At 37.7% G+C, this 14,928-nt stretch overlaps 1 protein-coding gene and 1 long non-coding RNA gene across 4 annotated transcripts in view; one reads left to right on the top strand and one right to left on the bottom strand.

Moving 5' to 3' along the window:
* Positions 1-257: 257 nt before the first annotated feature.
* Positions 258-9,179, top strand: LOC117037485 (uncharacterized). The gene is made up of 3 exons (XR_004425527.1): positions 258-2,160; positions 5,381-5,477; positions 5,916-9,179. It is a non-coding gene; the product is annotated as an uncharacterized LOC117037485 (long non-coding RNA).
* The window catches only part of USP53 (ubiquitin specific peptidase 53), a 42,237-nt gene continuing 31,057 nt past the window's right edge, over positions 3,749-14,928 (bottom strand). For all 3 annotated transcript variants that reach the window (XM_033133491.1, XM_033133492.1, XM_033133493.1), the window contains 3 exons: positions 14,283-14,359; positions 7,057-7,153; positions 3,749-6,118 (listed from right to left, as the gene is read on the bottom strand). In XM_033133491.1, the coding sequence (XP_032989382.1) occupies positions 5,119-6,118; positions 7,057-7,153; positions 14,283-14,359 (1,174 nt within the window). In that variant the 3' untranslated portion in view covers positions 3,749-5,118. The remainder of the gene's footprint in view (positions 6,119-7,056; positions 7,154-14,282; positions 14,360-14,928) is intronic.

The raw sequence follows: 14,928 nt of genomic DNA, 5'->3' as shown, positions 1-14,928 counted from the left end.
CTCCACCTCCCCTTTTTTGGGGGAGACTGATACCTCGGTATAGTGACTTTTTTTTAATGACCTGAATTTTCAGCTCTGGGTAGAAAATGGAAGCCTTAGGAGGAATGGTCCAGATGGTTTCTTTCATTGCTCTTGTCAGTATGTAAATCATTTAGGAAAAGGCAGGTAACTAAGTCAATTTCAGAAGTTGGCATAAAGTATTAAAATGGGAAGAAACGGTAAACATTCTTGACAAATACTCGGTTTTTACAGAATGGTTTGCCTGGTACCTAAATTAAGAAGTTGGCTCCTGGAGTGGATTGACGACAACTACAACTTCTTGAACGAGGAAGACAGGATTGTGTAACCGAAGAATTTCACACTCTTAAGGGACCTTCCTTTCATTGTTACTCACTTGGGGACTATCTTAAATGAGTAATAATCTCACCCATTCATGGTGGAATTCTTAAAATTAGACTCTGATTCAGGTTTAACAACCTTTTTCAAACATCTGATGGATTTACGGGAGCTGAACTAAAATATACAGGAAGCTTTGGTGTAGTCATTAAGAACGATAGTACCGTGTTTCCCTGAAAATAAGACCTAAGACCTAACCAGAAAATAAGCCCTAGCGTGATTTTTCAGGATGACACCCCCTGAACATAAGTCCTAACGTGTCTTTTGGAGCAAACCTTAATATAAGACCTGGTCTTATTTTGGGGGGAACACGGTAATGTCTAACATTTTAAGGGTTGGCTAGGATTTAGGATGATGCAAATAATATATAAATTAATAAAGTACCTAAAAAAATAAATAAGGAAATTACTCAAAAGCAAAGGAAGGATACTTAGAAAAGGATTTAAAAGCTATACAGAAAATGCAGGTCCACAAAGTACTGGCTATTTTAAGTGCCAGTTTAATTTTTAGACGAAGTGGGCCTGCTGTGGTTTCCAGATTGATACGATCTTAAAGAGAATATGTAATACCCAGTGTTGGGAAGCTCTTACCCGTTGCTTCCCCCCTCTTCCTTTTAGGCCCTTGAACTCCCTAAATTAGGACTGTGTGTTTCAAACCTGTTTTTATTATTGGGGTTACATTAAGAATGCTGTGGCCAAGACATGTTTATTTTCATAATTTCTGTTACTTAAATACTTCAACAAATATTTGAGCACTTACTATGTACAGGTACCACAGTGAACAGAACAACAGTCGTTGCCTTCATGGAGTTTACCTTGTCCTATTATCTAAGTAAGAAAAGAACTGACATTCCAGGAGTGCCCCGCTGGTGACACTGCCAAAGCAGACACTCGAAGCCCTCGGAAGTGATTCCTTTTATAGAGCAGAGACTCCTTCATGTAACAGATGTTAGAGATAGTCTCTCCTCGCTGACGTTGGTGGCATTTGGTACATGTGAATTGCGTACTTATTTGGGGGCTATTCCCCTCTCAGAATCAGGGCATAGATCTGGTAAATTCTACATCCTCTGCCTTTTAGAATGGCACTTAGGGTTAGAGTGAAATCTGGGATTGATTTTTGGAGGATTTCAACTGCCAGCTATAAGGTGAACGATTACGCCTTCAGGGTATTGTGGCATCTGTCTGCACATGACCTGTTACGTAAAGGTTGAAGCGTCCAGAGAAACACAGCACTGGGATTTGCTTGAGTGTACCAAACATTGTATGAACTGTTTTCATGCTGCTTCTTAATTTGTCTAGTAAATGTTTGTAGCTAAATTTGGTGTGATTTGCATTTGTTCTAACAGATTACTTGTTACTGAGGCTGTGCCAGTATTAACAGTTCTCATATAGCTTAATGTTAGGTCACACACACAGATTTACAAGCTGTGCTACCTTTCTGAGCCTAAAATCAGCCAACGACCACAACCATCGAACATTCTGAGAATTTCTAGTACAGGGAAGATGGAGGAATCTTAGTGTTAGATAGAGCATGGCTGTAAATGGCGCACAGAGATGGTGGCCGTGTGAGGGTGGACTCTTTCCTGTATATGATGAATGAGAGATTGTGCCTCACCCTGAACTGCCATCTCAAGTACTGTGACTGCTTAAGTACCCACAGTAAAGACCTTTAAGAAGGGAATAAAGGGGATACCAAGCAAAGCTGATAAACTTGTCAAGACAAAAACAGACATCAAAAGAATAACAGCAATGTGATTTTAATCTGGTAAGTTTCACAAACATAATTTCATATAATAGCCATTTGAAATGAACCGACTGATTTAGCAAGTGTGAGGAAGTCCGTAGGGGGTCTGTTAACCGGAAAATTTTAGGACATCAACTGCTCCATGTACCTAGTCCCTAAATGGCATGGGAATACATTCAGAGACCACAGGATATTTAGGCTCAGTAAGGGCATTCAGTGTAGGTAATGCTCTAGGATAAGGGTCATCAAACTATCGCCAATGGGTCAAATCTGGCCCACTGCCTCTTTGCAACGCCTGTGAGCTAAGAATTATGTTTATGTCTTAATGACTGAAAAAAAAAACTTTCATGACGTTAAATGATGTGAACTCCCAAATTTCACATCTGTGAAACTGACATTATTTATAGGTTGGTGCAAAAGTAATTGTGGTTTAAGAGGTTAAAAAAAAACTGCAAAAACCTCAGTTACTTTTGCACCAACCTACTACTTGTTTAGGGCTGCTTTCACCCTATACTGGCTGAGCTGGGTAGTTTGTTAACAGAGACCCCATGGGCCACAAAGCCTAGGATATTTACTGTCTGGCACTTTAGAGAGTCTGCCAACTCCTGGAGGAGCCCTGCTGCAGACCTCCCTGGAGTTTAACTCCTAGGAGCGTCCTGTGATAACATTTTATGATCAGTGATACTCCAAGTACCTCTGAACTTTAAACTGACTTACATTTCCCATAAAATCCATAATCCACATGGGAGAGAGGAAGCCATAGTTCACGACAAGAAATGCAAAGGAAAGCCCAACCATATCAACTTAAAAATCAGTTTATCTGAAAAACTAAACAAAACTACACAAAAAACTAGAGACTGATTTCATGTGTAAATGGAACATTTGGAAGATAAGTATTCTGAACATTACAACAGCTGTTGGTTGCATGATTTCAAAAGTTACAATAAGTTATAACAAGAAAATACCTATAAAAGTAAATAGGCACCCTAGAAATAAAAGTACATGTGATGATTAGTTACTAAATATGCATTCAATGTACATGTGGAGTGCTGAATCAACAGAAACACAAAGGGTCAGTTTCGAGTTAGTACAATTACATGATTCAAGAGGTTTCAACTGGACAATTCTTAAAAGGAGCCAAACTTGAACATTTCTATTTGACGTTTGCAACTCAACTGTGAGTTGGAAATACAAATCTATGAGATTGTTGTTAAATATCAGAAATTTAACTATTTCAAATAACACATTTCTACTGGGCATCTTGACCAAATAGAAATTAAACAAAAAAAAAAAGTTTTTGAAAGTTACTAAAAATACTTGAAGCCCATTTTCTAATATTTTACAATATAATAAAAGCAATATTTAAATACATTGGTATTTCAAATACAATTTTACAAAGTTTACAATATTTACAAATGCTCCATACTAAAAGTTATGTTAAAAATAAGCTTTCTTAAAAGATAAAATTTAATTTACTTGATATTCAAGTATTTCTAAATTAAGAGAATATAAAGTAATAATCACTTATAGGTAGAAAAGGCTATTTAAAATTTCTCTGGTTGGAAGATAAATTTGACCAAATTTGGGTTAAGTCAGATAAATTTGGGTTAAGTCAGATTTTTACAATTATCTTCTATTTGTCTAGAAGTAGTTTCAATCATTTACAATTTGGAATATTTTAACCATTTATGGAATCAATCAAAATGTTAAATTTACTAATTAGTTTATATAATTATCAAGTTATAGTCATAAACTTGATAAACATAAGGAGACTTTAAATTCTATAATTCTCAATTGTCTGCAGTGGACAATATAAAACTAAACCACAATTTACTGGCTTAGTACAAAATAAAGTGACAACTAATGAAATAAGGTAAGAAAAGTAACATTTTCATACTTGTAAGGTTATCATAATAATGGAAAATTATTTTATTTAAAAATAAAGTCCTCTCCATGAAAGTAGGGTAAAATGACTATTTGTTTAGAGTAAAAAAAGAAAAAAGGAGGGATGCTCAAAGTAATACACTTTATTAAAATTAAACCTCTATATGAAAGGCAGAAATTTAATCTGGAAGCCCAGAAGGTGTTTCAGATTCAAGAATCAGAAAAATCAAAACAGGCTGACAACTTATAAACAGGTAAGATTACAGCAGGGAGAATTTAGGCAGTCACAGTGAGATTCCCAGTAAGGGCACCAGGTGAACTCCTAACACTGGTTATTAGCAGCCCAAAGTAAACTGAACCCAAATAAAACCCTTTCACATTTCATATAAAATTAGAAAAAAGGTAACAGGATAAATAAATATGCTAAAGTATTTTAATTATGTTTAGCTTACCTGGCTGAAGTAATGTTTATGCATACGTGTAACAAAGGCCTAACTCAGGTGTCCTGAAGAAAAAAGCTCTAGGAGCAAAATTAAATTTCTTGTTCTGACCTTGAGAATTGAATTGAAAAACTTTATCATTAAGGCTTTTTTTTTTTTTTAATACTTTCAATTTCAAGGGTCCATATTTTCTAAGACACTTACAGAGGTCACATGTAGCAGACTATCACAGAAGTCAGAAACATGAGTGTTCTTTTGGTTCCCCATGAGAAAGTGCTTCATGAAACAAATCCTGCTTTGACTACACAGACTGTCTCACCTGGCATTTTTTAATGAGCATAGTTTACCAATCTACATACATGAGGACTGGTTAGTACTTATGGGTCTACCAACCACAAAATGAAGGGACGAATTCCATTTTTATTCAACAGCAGCATATGGTAAATGACTTTGTATACACCCTGATATTCTATTTTTCTAGGCATGCCAAGACTATTCAAAGGGATTTCTAAATTTCCCAGTAAGTTGGTTATCACAAAATAAAAAATAAAGAGAAAGTTAGTCATTAATGACTTAATAAATGCCATGGTTTTAATTTTATTTTTCACTAGGATTGGTCAGTCGATTCCTCTTGTATTTTGATGGCCTCTGAGTATTAGCATGCCGGTTTCATAATTTGTCTATTACAATGTATACTGGGGTTATAGCTTTGCTCAGACGGGGAGTTTGAACCAAGACTATTATATGACACAGGTCCCAGCCCTCTTTCGCTCTGAGCTGTTGAATTCTCATTACAGAGGCCACTGCTTTCGGGAAAACAGAGCTTGGGCCTCTGATGGTATTTCAATCTATATGTATCAGTCATGCAACTATCAACTGAAAAATAGGTAGTTAATGAAATTGTGTCACTTGGGCAGGTAGCACTGGAGTCTCTTTCTTGATGGCACCATGCATCGACAACTGTACCCATGTGTGCCTGGAAAGCATCAGTTGAAGAGCTGGACGTGTAGTTCGGTGAGTTGCCCACTTGCTCTTTCACTTGAAATGTTTCCTTGAGTCTTTCATCACTCATATCTGTACTCACTCCTGAACCTGGTTCTGAAGCTGCACTTAAACTGTGGTTCGGAAGACTAGAAGAGTTAGCTTTGAACAGCTCTGTAAGTCTGACATCAGGTGAACAATCACTTTTCTCTGGCTGTGGCACCCTGGTTATAGCGTATTGCTTTGGTGGTAAAGGGGGCGGTGGATTGCGGAGTTTTGGCATCTGACGACCATCTGACCTGCAGGTGGACTGAAGTCTACGTCCGCTGGATGGACAGCCATCAGAATGACACTGCTCCATCCCAGTCTGTGGCTGGATGAGAGCAGCAGCGTCTGGCTTCAACCCAGCAGTTCTCACATGTGAGGATGACGATGGCGAGACTGTTTCATCACAGTTCATTCTCTTTCCAGAAGCAGAATTGTCACCGGTGTGAAGAAGTAAACCTGCTCTCTCAGAATTTTCTTTATCGAGCCACTCAGAAAATTTGGATTCACTCGATTTTTCCAGTTTCTGTTCATCTGACTGGTGACTATGCTCACTTGCTGTATGGTCCTTGAGGACTTGTGGACCGGACAAAGGGAATGACTTTCCATTGGTTTCACGTACATGAGGCCTGAAATATAGAAACAAAAACAAAGCTAAAACACCACATGCAAACACTGACAACTGGAGGAAAAACAAACACTGGTCCTGTAATTTAACCTCCCAATATACAGTTTGTTATTTTTGTAACATAACAACAGAAAGGGGAAAATATTTGCAACCATTAACATTTTATACTCTCTGAATCCAAAATCTTTATGCCAGAATACATGAATGCTTACCAGAAACATCTGTCATTACTAAAATTAAATTTCTAATAATTAGAAGTGTAATTTAAAAAAAACAACAACTTACAAACAGAACTGAAATTGCATTTATTTGTGACAAAATGTAGCATAAGGAAAATGCTATAAGCAAACACTTAATTCCCTAAAACACTCCCCAACCAACATAAAGTTGGTTGTAGTAGAGGTTGTTTAATTTTGATACATAATGCTATACGAATAGTATATTGATTTAAAATAATTTAATTAAAGACTACCTTTATTTAGGTATTAATTACCTCTATTTAGGTAATAATTAACTTCTAGGTGAGGATAAATGCCATCACGTTGCAAATTATCGTCATCGGATTATTTTTACTGTGTGAACTGCACGGGAGTCAATGAGAGCAGAATGATGACAAGAGTTGAGGCTTCTCTGGGTAGACGAGAGCTACATTCAGCTCCATTGCTTTGGGCAAATGACAATCTAGGCTCCAAATTTTCTCCTTTGTAAATACCACCTACCTCCTCATGCTGTGAGGATTGGGACAACTGTGTTATACCTGGGACTCTGCAGGCCCGGATCCTTAGGACTACATCCTTGAACAGTCCCCAATAAGACATGCATCATGATTCTGTGGACACTGCTTTCAGAGTAGTTAGTAAGCATGCCTTTCTGATAAAGTGTTCCTATAACACATGCATTCAATAAAAAAGATTTTAATATTTCCATATATCTGATTACCTTTTTATCAAATGATTTTTTATTGGCAGCTGTGATTCTGGATGGAAGTCACGAAATGTACAGCCTACTTCCAAGTTTCCGAGGTCTTTTCTAAGGCCTGACGAGGGACAAAAGCAAAACTATGTAAATGAGCTTAGTAATTGACTCCATTTGTAGTTCTCGTCATTTACATAAAGCTTTCTGTAGACAGGTAATTCTCTTCCAATTAACAAACAAAAACTAACTCTTCAAGACTCAGCTCAAATAAATACCTCTTTTTTGAACCCTTTATATAAAATGAATGTTTTTTCCCTCAATTTATTACACTTGAAAGTATCATCAGTGCTAGAGTAGTGCTGTTCCCCTGGACTGTGTGGAGCTGTGAGTCCCCTTCACAGGAGACGCACTGCTGACAAAAGGGCGGGGAAATCCTGCTTTGAGGACTGACGCCTTGGGTGGAAGTCTGGATTCACTACTGCTTGGCTGGTACCTTGAAGCCTCTTCACCCCTTGCAATCTCAGCTTCCAAGTGTCTGTGATGAGATAATGATATCTATTTGACCTACCGCCCAGGAATATTAGGAGCACACCCGAATTAAAATGGTGGGTATTACGATAACATGTAAAATGGTATACCATCACGAACTCGCTACCATTTGTTGACTCAAGTTGTAAAAAGTTGGTAATAGTTGTTCCATCTTTAACATTGAACACCATTTCTATTGAGAAGATGACAAACTTTGTCACTTCAAACGACAACAACAACTGATAGTATTTATTGCTAATGAGGAAATTCAAACTTTTAGGTGAGAATTTTGGAAAACTAGTATGCACGAATTTTGTAGCTTCCCAATAATTATAGACTTTCTGCTAATATCTATGGTGATATTAACAGGTGTGGTTTTAAAGAAGACATTACATAAGAAATATACCAACATTTGGAAGACTTGCATAATTTATCAAACCAGTATTTCCCAAATCAGGATACATGGATGTTACAAAATTATGCTTGCATAAAATAAATTATTCTTTCAATGAATAAATAAAGTTTTCAGATGTAATGCCTAATACAGTCACTTAATAGATACAACTATAGAAACAAAAGCTTTTTGAGGTCCCCGATATTGTTTAATAGTATAATGGTATCGTGAGGTCAAAAAGTATGAAAACCACTGTTCTAGTTGATTTAAAATAGTTGCCTTTTTAAAAGCTCAGTCACCGCTTTTCTGTGAGATAGCAGCACCCTTTTTATACCCAAGGAAGTTAAGTGACCTAGCCACGCTAACTAGCCGGTAGGTGGCAGCACTCACAGGAGCCGAGGGTTAACTCCAAACCCAGTGCTCTCCCCACCACCAGAGAGCGCTCTTGTGCACAGGCCACAGGCCACAGAAATACAAGGTCACCATACAGAATCTGATGAAACTAGGCCATTGGTTTGAACATCAAATGACATGATACACTTTAATGTGCTGGTACCCACAGAAGATAACAAAATATGTGGCAGTAGCTTGACTTGTCAATCAATTGCCTCTACTTCTGTACAATTCTACTAAGGTTTTCTGTAGTCTCATTTTTAGATGAACTTTTCATCATTTATTTAGTTTCTTCTCATTCTCATGCTTCTGTTTTGTGCACCAAATCTATGAATTGAAGTCTGGAAAGTAAATGAAATCAAAGGTATTAAAGCAGAAACTATTTTGTAAACAATAACAGTGAATTCTATCTTAGATGACCTTTTTGTCCCTAAATCGATACTCTCGGTTTTTTTAAAAAATACTACCCTGTCTCTCAAAATTCAGTTGGATTCTATAATGGATCAAAACATCTCAATATTACCCTATGGAAAAAAAAATCTATTATTTGATTTTGATCAGGCTCTGCAAGTTAAGTCTTGACACAATTTCCAAGAAAGAACTATGAAATATACATGAGGATTTAATGCCCTATCTGGATGCTCACACAGTAAACCACACCTCCCAGGAGCTGAAACTTCAGATAGGCCAATGCTGGGAACTGCAAGTCCGGCGTTCATTTGTTTAAGATTGAACTCTTACTTCCACTCCATTGCAGTACGCTCCTTACAGCACTAAGGTGTGTCCCCTGCCTGTTACTGGCTGCTCAGTGGCTAGCACAGTGTCTAGCACATAAAAGACATTCAGTGAAAGTCTGTACAATGAATAAACAATTGCATGAAACACATACTGGCTTTCTTCTTTCACGTCTCTGCACCCATCCACCCTGTTCCCAACTCAGTGATGTAGGACCACATAAGTGTAAAGAAGACCAATTCTTCTTAACCTTCCCCGCCACCTATTTCAAGTCTCTTAAGTGCCATACGAACACAATCACAAAAATAAAAGACAGTCTGATTTACCCCAGTCCTACTGGCTTGTAAGCTTGACACACTGCCCGAGGCTCAAAACTTAAGCCTCTCTCTCGACAATTACTTTATGATTTAAAAAACGTAATGTCAAACAGAACCTTGATAATTTTTTTCAATCTTTAAAGCCTGAAAAATTCATAAGCTGAAGTTACATTACATTTTCCAACCACTTTGGTTTTCACTTTGGAATGTTTACTTTGCTTCTTAACTTATCAATAATTTCAAGTTTAATATTTGAAAACGCAAGCAGCAGCAGTTAATCCTTAAGGAATTCTTTACTTTTGTTCAAGTATCCGTACAACGTACAACCGGCAGCAGGCGGCAGCAGAGGCTTTGTAAACACATTTGAAATTCTAATATCGCTATGGCAGGCATTCAACCACATGGTCTGACTTCAGAATTCCAACTAACTTAAAAATAGATGTGTTATTTTTCTCTTCTGCTGACTTAGACATCCATGTGTCTTTACGGGGAATTTTGGCTCCAGGTTCTTTGCAAATCTAAAATAGCCCGATTTTAACACTTGGCACAGAAGATACCTCAATGTCAAGACAAGAAGCTTTAATTAATAATGCTGATTTTATATTGTATGTAAGAAATCCAAATATATACTTCATCTGAAAAGATGACCTAGGTTTAAAACAATTATGTAGCAATAAAATCAAACTGCCGTTTGAGACAAAGTAATCTTTACTCCTGTTGTGTAGGGAGATTTCAGATTATAATAGTAGTACTACAATTACCAAGCCTAAACATTCAAGAGCAATAATCTAAGTAATGATCTCATTTACAATAAAAATACATTTTAATAACATTTGAATACTTTAGAAAAATCACAAAACTTTAACTGGATAAATATTTCTGGCTAAACTGACCATGTACCAAAAGGAGAGAGATACTTTAATATAAATAATCTGCCCTACGAGATAACTAAATTTTGGGTGATACAAAATAAAAAGGCAGGAATTGGTAACTTCTTTTGTCACTGGAATTATAATTTAAAGAAAAAGCAAATAATGCTACTTTTGCTACAAATTAAATTTCAATACTGAAAGTTTATGGTTTTAAAAAATACATAGATAAATATTTGGTGGTGCTGGGCCGCAGCGACAGAAGAAATTATGTGTCAATAAACACTGTCTCTCAACAGTCTGTGAAACGCTTAGAAAAAATAAATTTAGTAAGCACAGAAACAAAACCAACTGTAAAAAGGACCTCTCTCGATACACTTCATACTGTATTTATTTTCAATGAATATACTCTGTAGTTTACAAAAAAAAAAAAAAAAATCCCAGAGGATCATCAGACTTATGCACATGAACAAACTCTTCCAATAAAACATTTCCATTTACTAATTCCAGGATTTACTGAGTTAAGTAAGGGTGATTTGTCTCCCTTGAGAGTAGAGGAAAAGACTCTTTTATTAAGAAATTAAGGGTATTAACAAATTTTTTGACCACTGATTAACTTCTTTCACTCATTTCCAAGATGGGGATTCTCAGTTTGAACTAATACTGACTTCTACAGTCAATTGAGATTAAGCCAAGTACCACAGACTCCAAAGCCAATGGCAATGTTTCTGAAAGACCTCATAATAATTCCTTTGAGATTTGTTAGGTGTAATCTGTAACTATCCCAACGTATACTGATTTCAGTAGATAACCTGACCTCATCGAGAAGAGAGGTCGTGACTGGGCCCACTCAACTGTCCGTCTAGCAGGATACACCGCAGGGTACCTGCACACACCTTTCTCTCCCATTACAGAAAAGCTACATTCCCTTCCCAGCGCGTCCCTCTCCCATCCTTGTTTCATTCTCACTTTCCCTCCTGAGATGGCGCTCCATCCATCACTGTCCTATTCTGTTCTGTTCACACCTTGCTCTCCCTGTGACACCCTTAGCCCCTCACCTGTTGTAACACAAAAGCACACCTAAGCTTCTGGCTTCATTCTGTTCTCCCTGCACTGCTTCTTTGCCACTCACAGCAAAGTTTTGACAGACATGTGCTAAATCCATTTCTTTACTTCTCATTTATTTACTTTCTATTCTACTGTAATCTTTTTTTCTTTAACTTTTTACTTGGAAATAATTTCCAAAAGTTCAGAAAAGTTGAAAGATTAAAACGTGAACAAAGAATACCTGTGTATCATTTACCCAGACTCACCTATTACCATTTTTGCCCATTTTGTTCCCTGAACCATTTGTAAGTTACGAACAACATGGTGCTTCACTTCGAAACACTTAGTTCCACCTCAGTCTTGCTTCTATTTCTAGTGTTCCTCTAAGATCACTTTTACTATATACCACTGATGACTAACTGCTAAATGGAACTGGTACTTTTCGTTCCTTATTCTGCTTAACCTGTGACCACTCTTCTTCTGGAAGCTCCCCATCTTCCTGGTTTCCAGCTACTCCTTATATTTCCTCAAAGTGTCTGTTCTCCCCACCCTGGGCTCAGCTCTCTTATTCAGCCAACTCCTGGTTCCTTCCTTTGTCCATTTTTTGCCCTGAAATCTGCACTTTTCCTGAGTGATGCAGTCCATGTTTGTGGCATTCAATACGGATATATGCGGATGTCACCAAATACATGTTTCCTGAGTTCTAGACATATGCTCCTAACTGCCTAATAAATCTGTTTACCTAGACCTGGGGGTGGGGAGGACATACACAGATAGCATCACACGTCAGTGGGAACTCAGGCCAAGACCAGCTTAAAGAACTATGGCAGGCTCTGGAGTTTATTAAATAAAAGATAATTTTAACATCTGCAACTTACATAGTTAAATAAAGTGGGTTACACAAAACCACAATAAGATACCATTTCGCACCCATTAGGATAGCAATGATCAAAAAAAAACCAGTGTTGGGAGGATGTGAGAAGTCGGACCTGTGGTGCCTTGCGGGTAGGAGTGTAAAAGAGTGCAGCTGCTGTGGTGGTTCCTCAAAACATTAAATGCAGGGGTACCAAAGGAGCCAGCAATCGCACTTCTAAAGGACTGAAAACAGGGTTCGCAGACATTGTCCATCAACGTTCACAGCAGCATTCTTCATAGTGGCCAAAAGGGGGGAACCACCCAAATGTCCATCAGCAGATGAGGGAGAAACACAGTGTATTGCATCACACAATGGAACGTTCTTCAGCCTTGAAAAGGAATGGCACTCTGATTCCTGCTAGACATGGATGAACTCTGAGTACGTTATGCTCAGTGAAATAAGCCAGTCGCAAAAAGACAAATACTGTATATGATTCCACTGATCTGAGATTCCTAGAGTCACATTCAGAGAGACAGAAAGTACATGGTGGGGGCCAGGGCTGGGGGGAGGGGGACTTGGGGAGTTAGTGTTCAATGGGGACAAAGCTTCAGTTTGAGAAGATGAAAGAGTTCAGGAGATGGATGGTGGTGACGGGTTGCGAAACAGTGTGAATGTACTTAATGCCCTGAACTGTCACTTAAAAATGGTTAGAATGGCAAATTTTGTTGTGTGTATTTTACCACAATAAAAAATTTATTTGTAAGTGGGTTACATACTTACTCTTTCATATTAAATGGGGAAACGTACTACAGTGCTCCCCTAGCAATGCACTCTTGACCATCAAAATCTCTATGAGCTTGTGTTTTTATTACTTTCAGGAAGCAAGCATCCTTTCAGAAACAGCACTGCATTGGCAGGTATTGTTCAATCTCACCAACTTCTGCTGCTGGTTTCTGGCCAACCCTTTACTGTTTCCTGTAATGCTCGGCTGCCAGATTTTTATCAGATCTTTAAACAGGCGAGACATTTTATATGGGAAAGGAAGGTTATTTCCTTAATATAAGTGTTTCCTTCTGATATTATACCATTTGATGAAAACAAAATAATTTAGCACTTAATCATATTCAATGTCTACAACCTGAAAAATAATCTCCACAAAAGCCTGAAGGACGAGAAAGACTAAAAACAAACTTCAAAATTTGTTTTTCATGGCTCTTTTTTATTTTGAAAAAATTATATCCCTTCTAATCCTCTGAATTCTAAAATTTCAAAACATCTTCGACTGAACCCCAATAATCCCCTTGGCTATCATTTCCTCATCCCGCTCCCCTGAATCCTTCAGGTATAGCCTCTCAATTGCACTCCCGAATTCTGCATACATTCAAACACCTAATTTCCTTTGCTTCTGGGCTGTTGTGTGTTGCTAACCACTCGCCTAAAGCAATGCCACACAGCCACATTTTGACTGTTTCCAGCAGGCTGGTCGCTTCTAATGGTTCATAATTCCTGCGGTGGACATTCGGGCTGTTCACACAGATTTCCGCGGAGGTTCCAGGCACCCATAAAAGGGCACTCTTGCACCCTCTTTGAAATGAGACCTGGCAGAAGGACTTGCCTTGGCCAATGAGATGTGAGTGGAGGTGGGTGCACCACTTCTGGGTTGAAGTTTTAAGAACTTACACGTGGTTCTCCTTACTGGGTCCTCCTAAAATCCCTTCTCCCCCGAATAATCCACTGATCAAAGAAGAATCTTTGGAAACGGAGTCCCATCGGCCTGGGGACCTGTGTGACTACCAGGAAGAGACAGCACGCTGACCTCCACTGGACACGCATCACGAACAAGAGACAGACTTGTGCTACGACCCCGAGATTATGAAGCTGTCCCAGGCACTGGACAGCCTGGGACTAGCCTCCCGAGTGACACCCCCCCCCACTCCCATCGCGACATAGCTATTTCCGTCCTTTACAAGGCTTCAAGCATGTACTCTCCCAGCTTCCATCCTCATTACTCATAAACTTATCAGTAATCAGACTATTGTTAGCTTCTTTACTCGTTACCACAATTTATTCTTTATTGCTGCTATTACAATATATTTAAATAAAAATTTTACCTTCTAAGTGGTTTTTGCTTTGTTGAAAGGTACAATTCACACATTCTATATTTAGGTTGCTTGTCTTAATCTGGTCACTAGAAAATAGAACAAAACACACCAGACACATCAGCTATCATGGATTATTATGTTAGTTTAAGAAAAAGAAAGGAAATAGCATTTGTTAAACAATTAGTATATGCCACGTGCTGTTCTAGGAGCTGAATGCACATTATTTAATTTATATCTCACAACGACACTTAGTAGTTATCATGCCCATTTTATAATAGGAGATTAGACTGTGAAAATCAAATGAATTTGCACAATAACTAAATTGCAAGCCTACCTGGTTACAAAGTCCTGATCTTTCTACTACCCTAAGCTATTCCTTTCCAAGAAGTATGGTGAAATTACCCTGCCAAATAAAAAAGTTTCCCTGATTATTTTAATAAAACATGAGATGGAATAATGAGCACTCAACAAACTGAAGTATTAAAGAGTCTGATTGCCTCTCGCTTAATGACTGAGAGGCAATCAATTTAAATCTATGCTTTAAAACATGTAGTAAGTATATACTTTCGAATTTCCTAAAAATAAGCAGTTTTGTTTTTTTTTTTAATCTGGAAATAACTACTGAAAATAGAAAATTTGAAATATCAAATAACCT

Source organism: Rhinolophus ferrumequinum, chromosome 18, assembly GCF_004115265.2.
Source record: "Rhinolophus ferrumequinum isolate MPI-CBG mRhiFer1 chromosome 18, mRhiFer1_v1.p, whole genome shotgun sequence".
NCBI classification, from domain to species: Eukaryota; Metazoa; Chordata; class Mammalia; order Chiroptera; family Rhinolophidae; genus Rhinolophus; species Rhinolophus ferrumequinum.
This window is presented reverse-complemented; position numbering and strand designations above follow the sequence as displayed.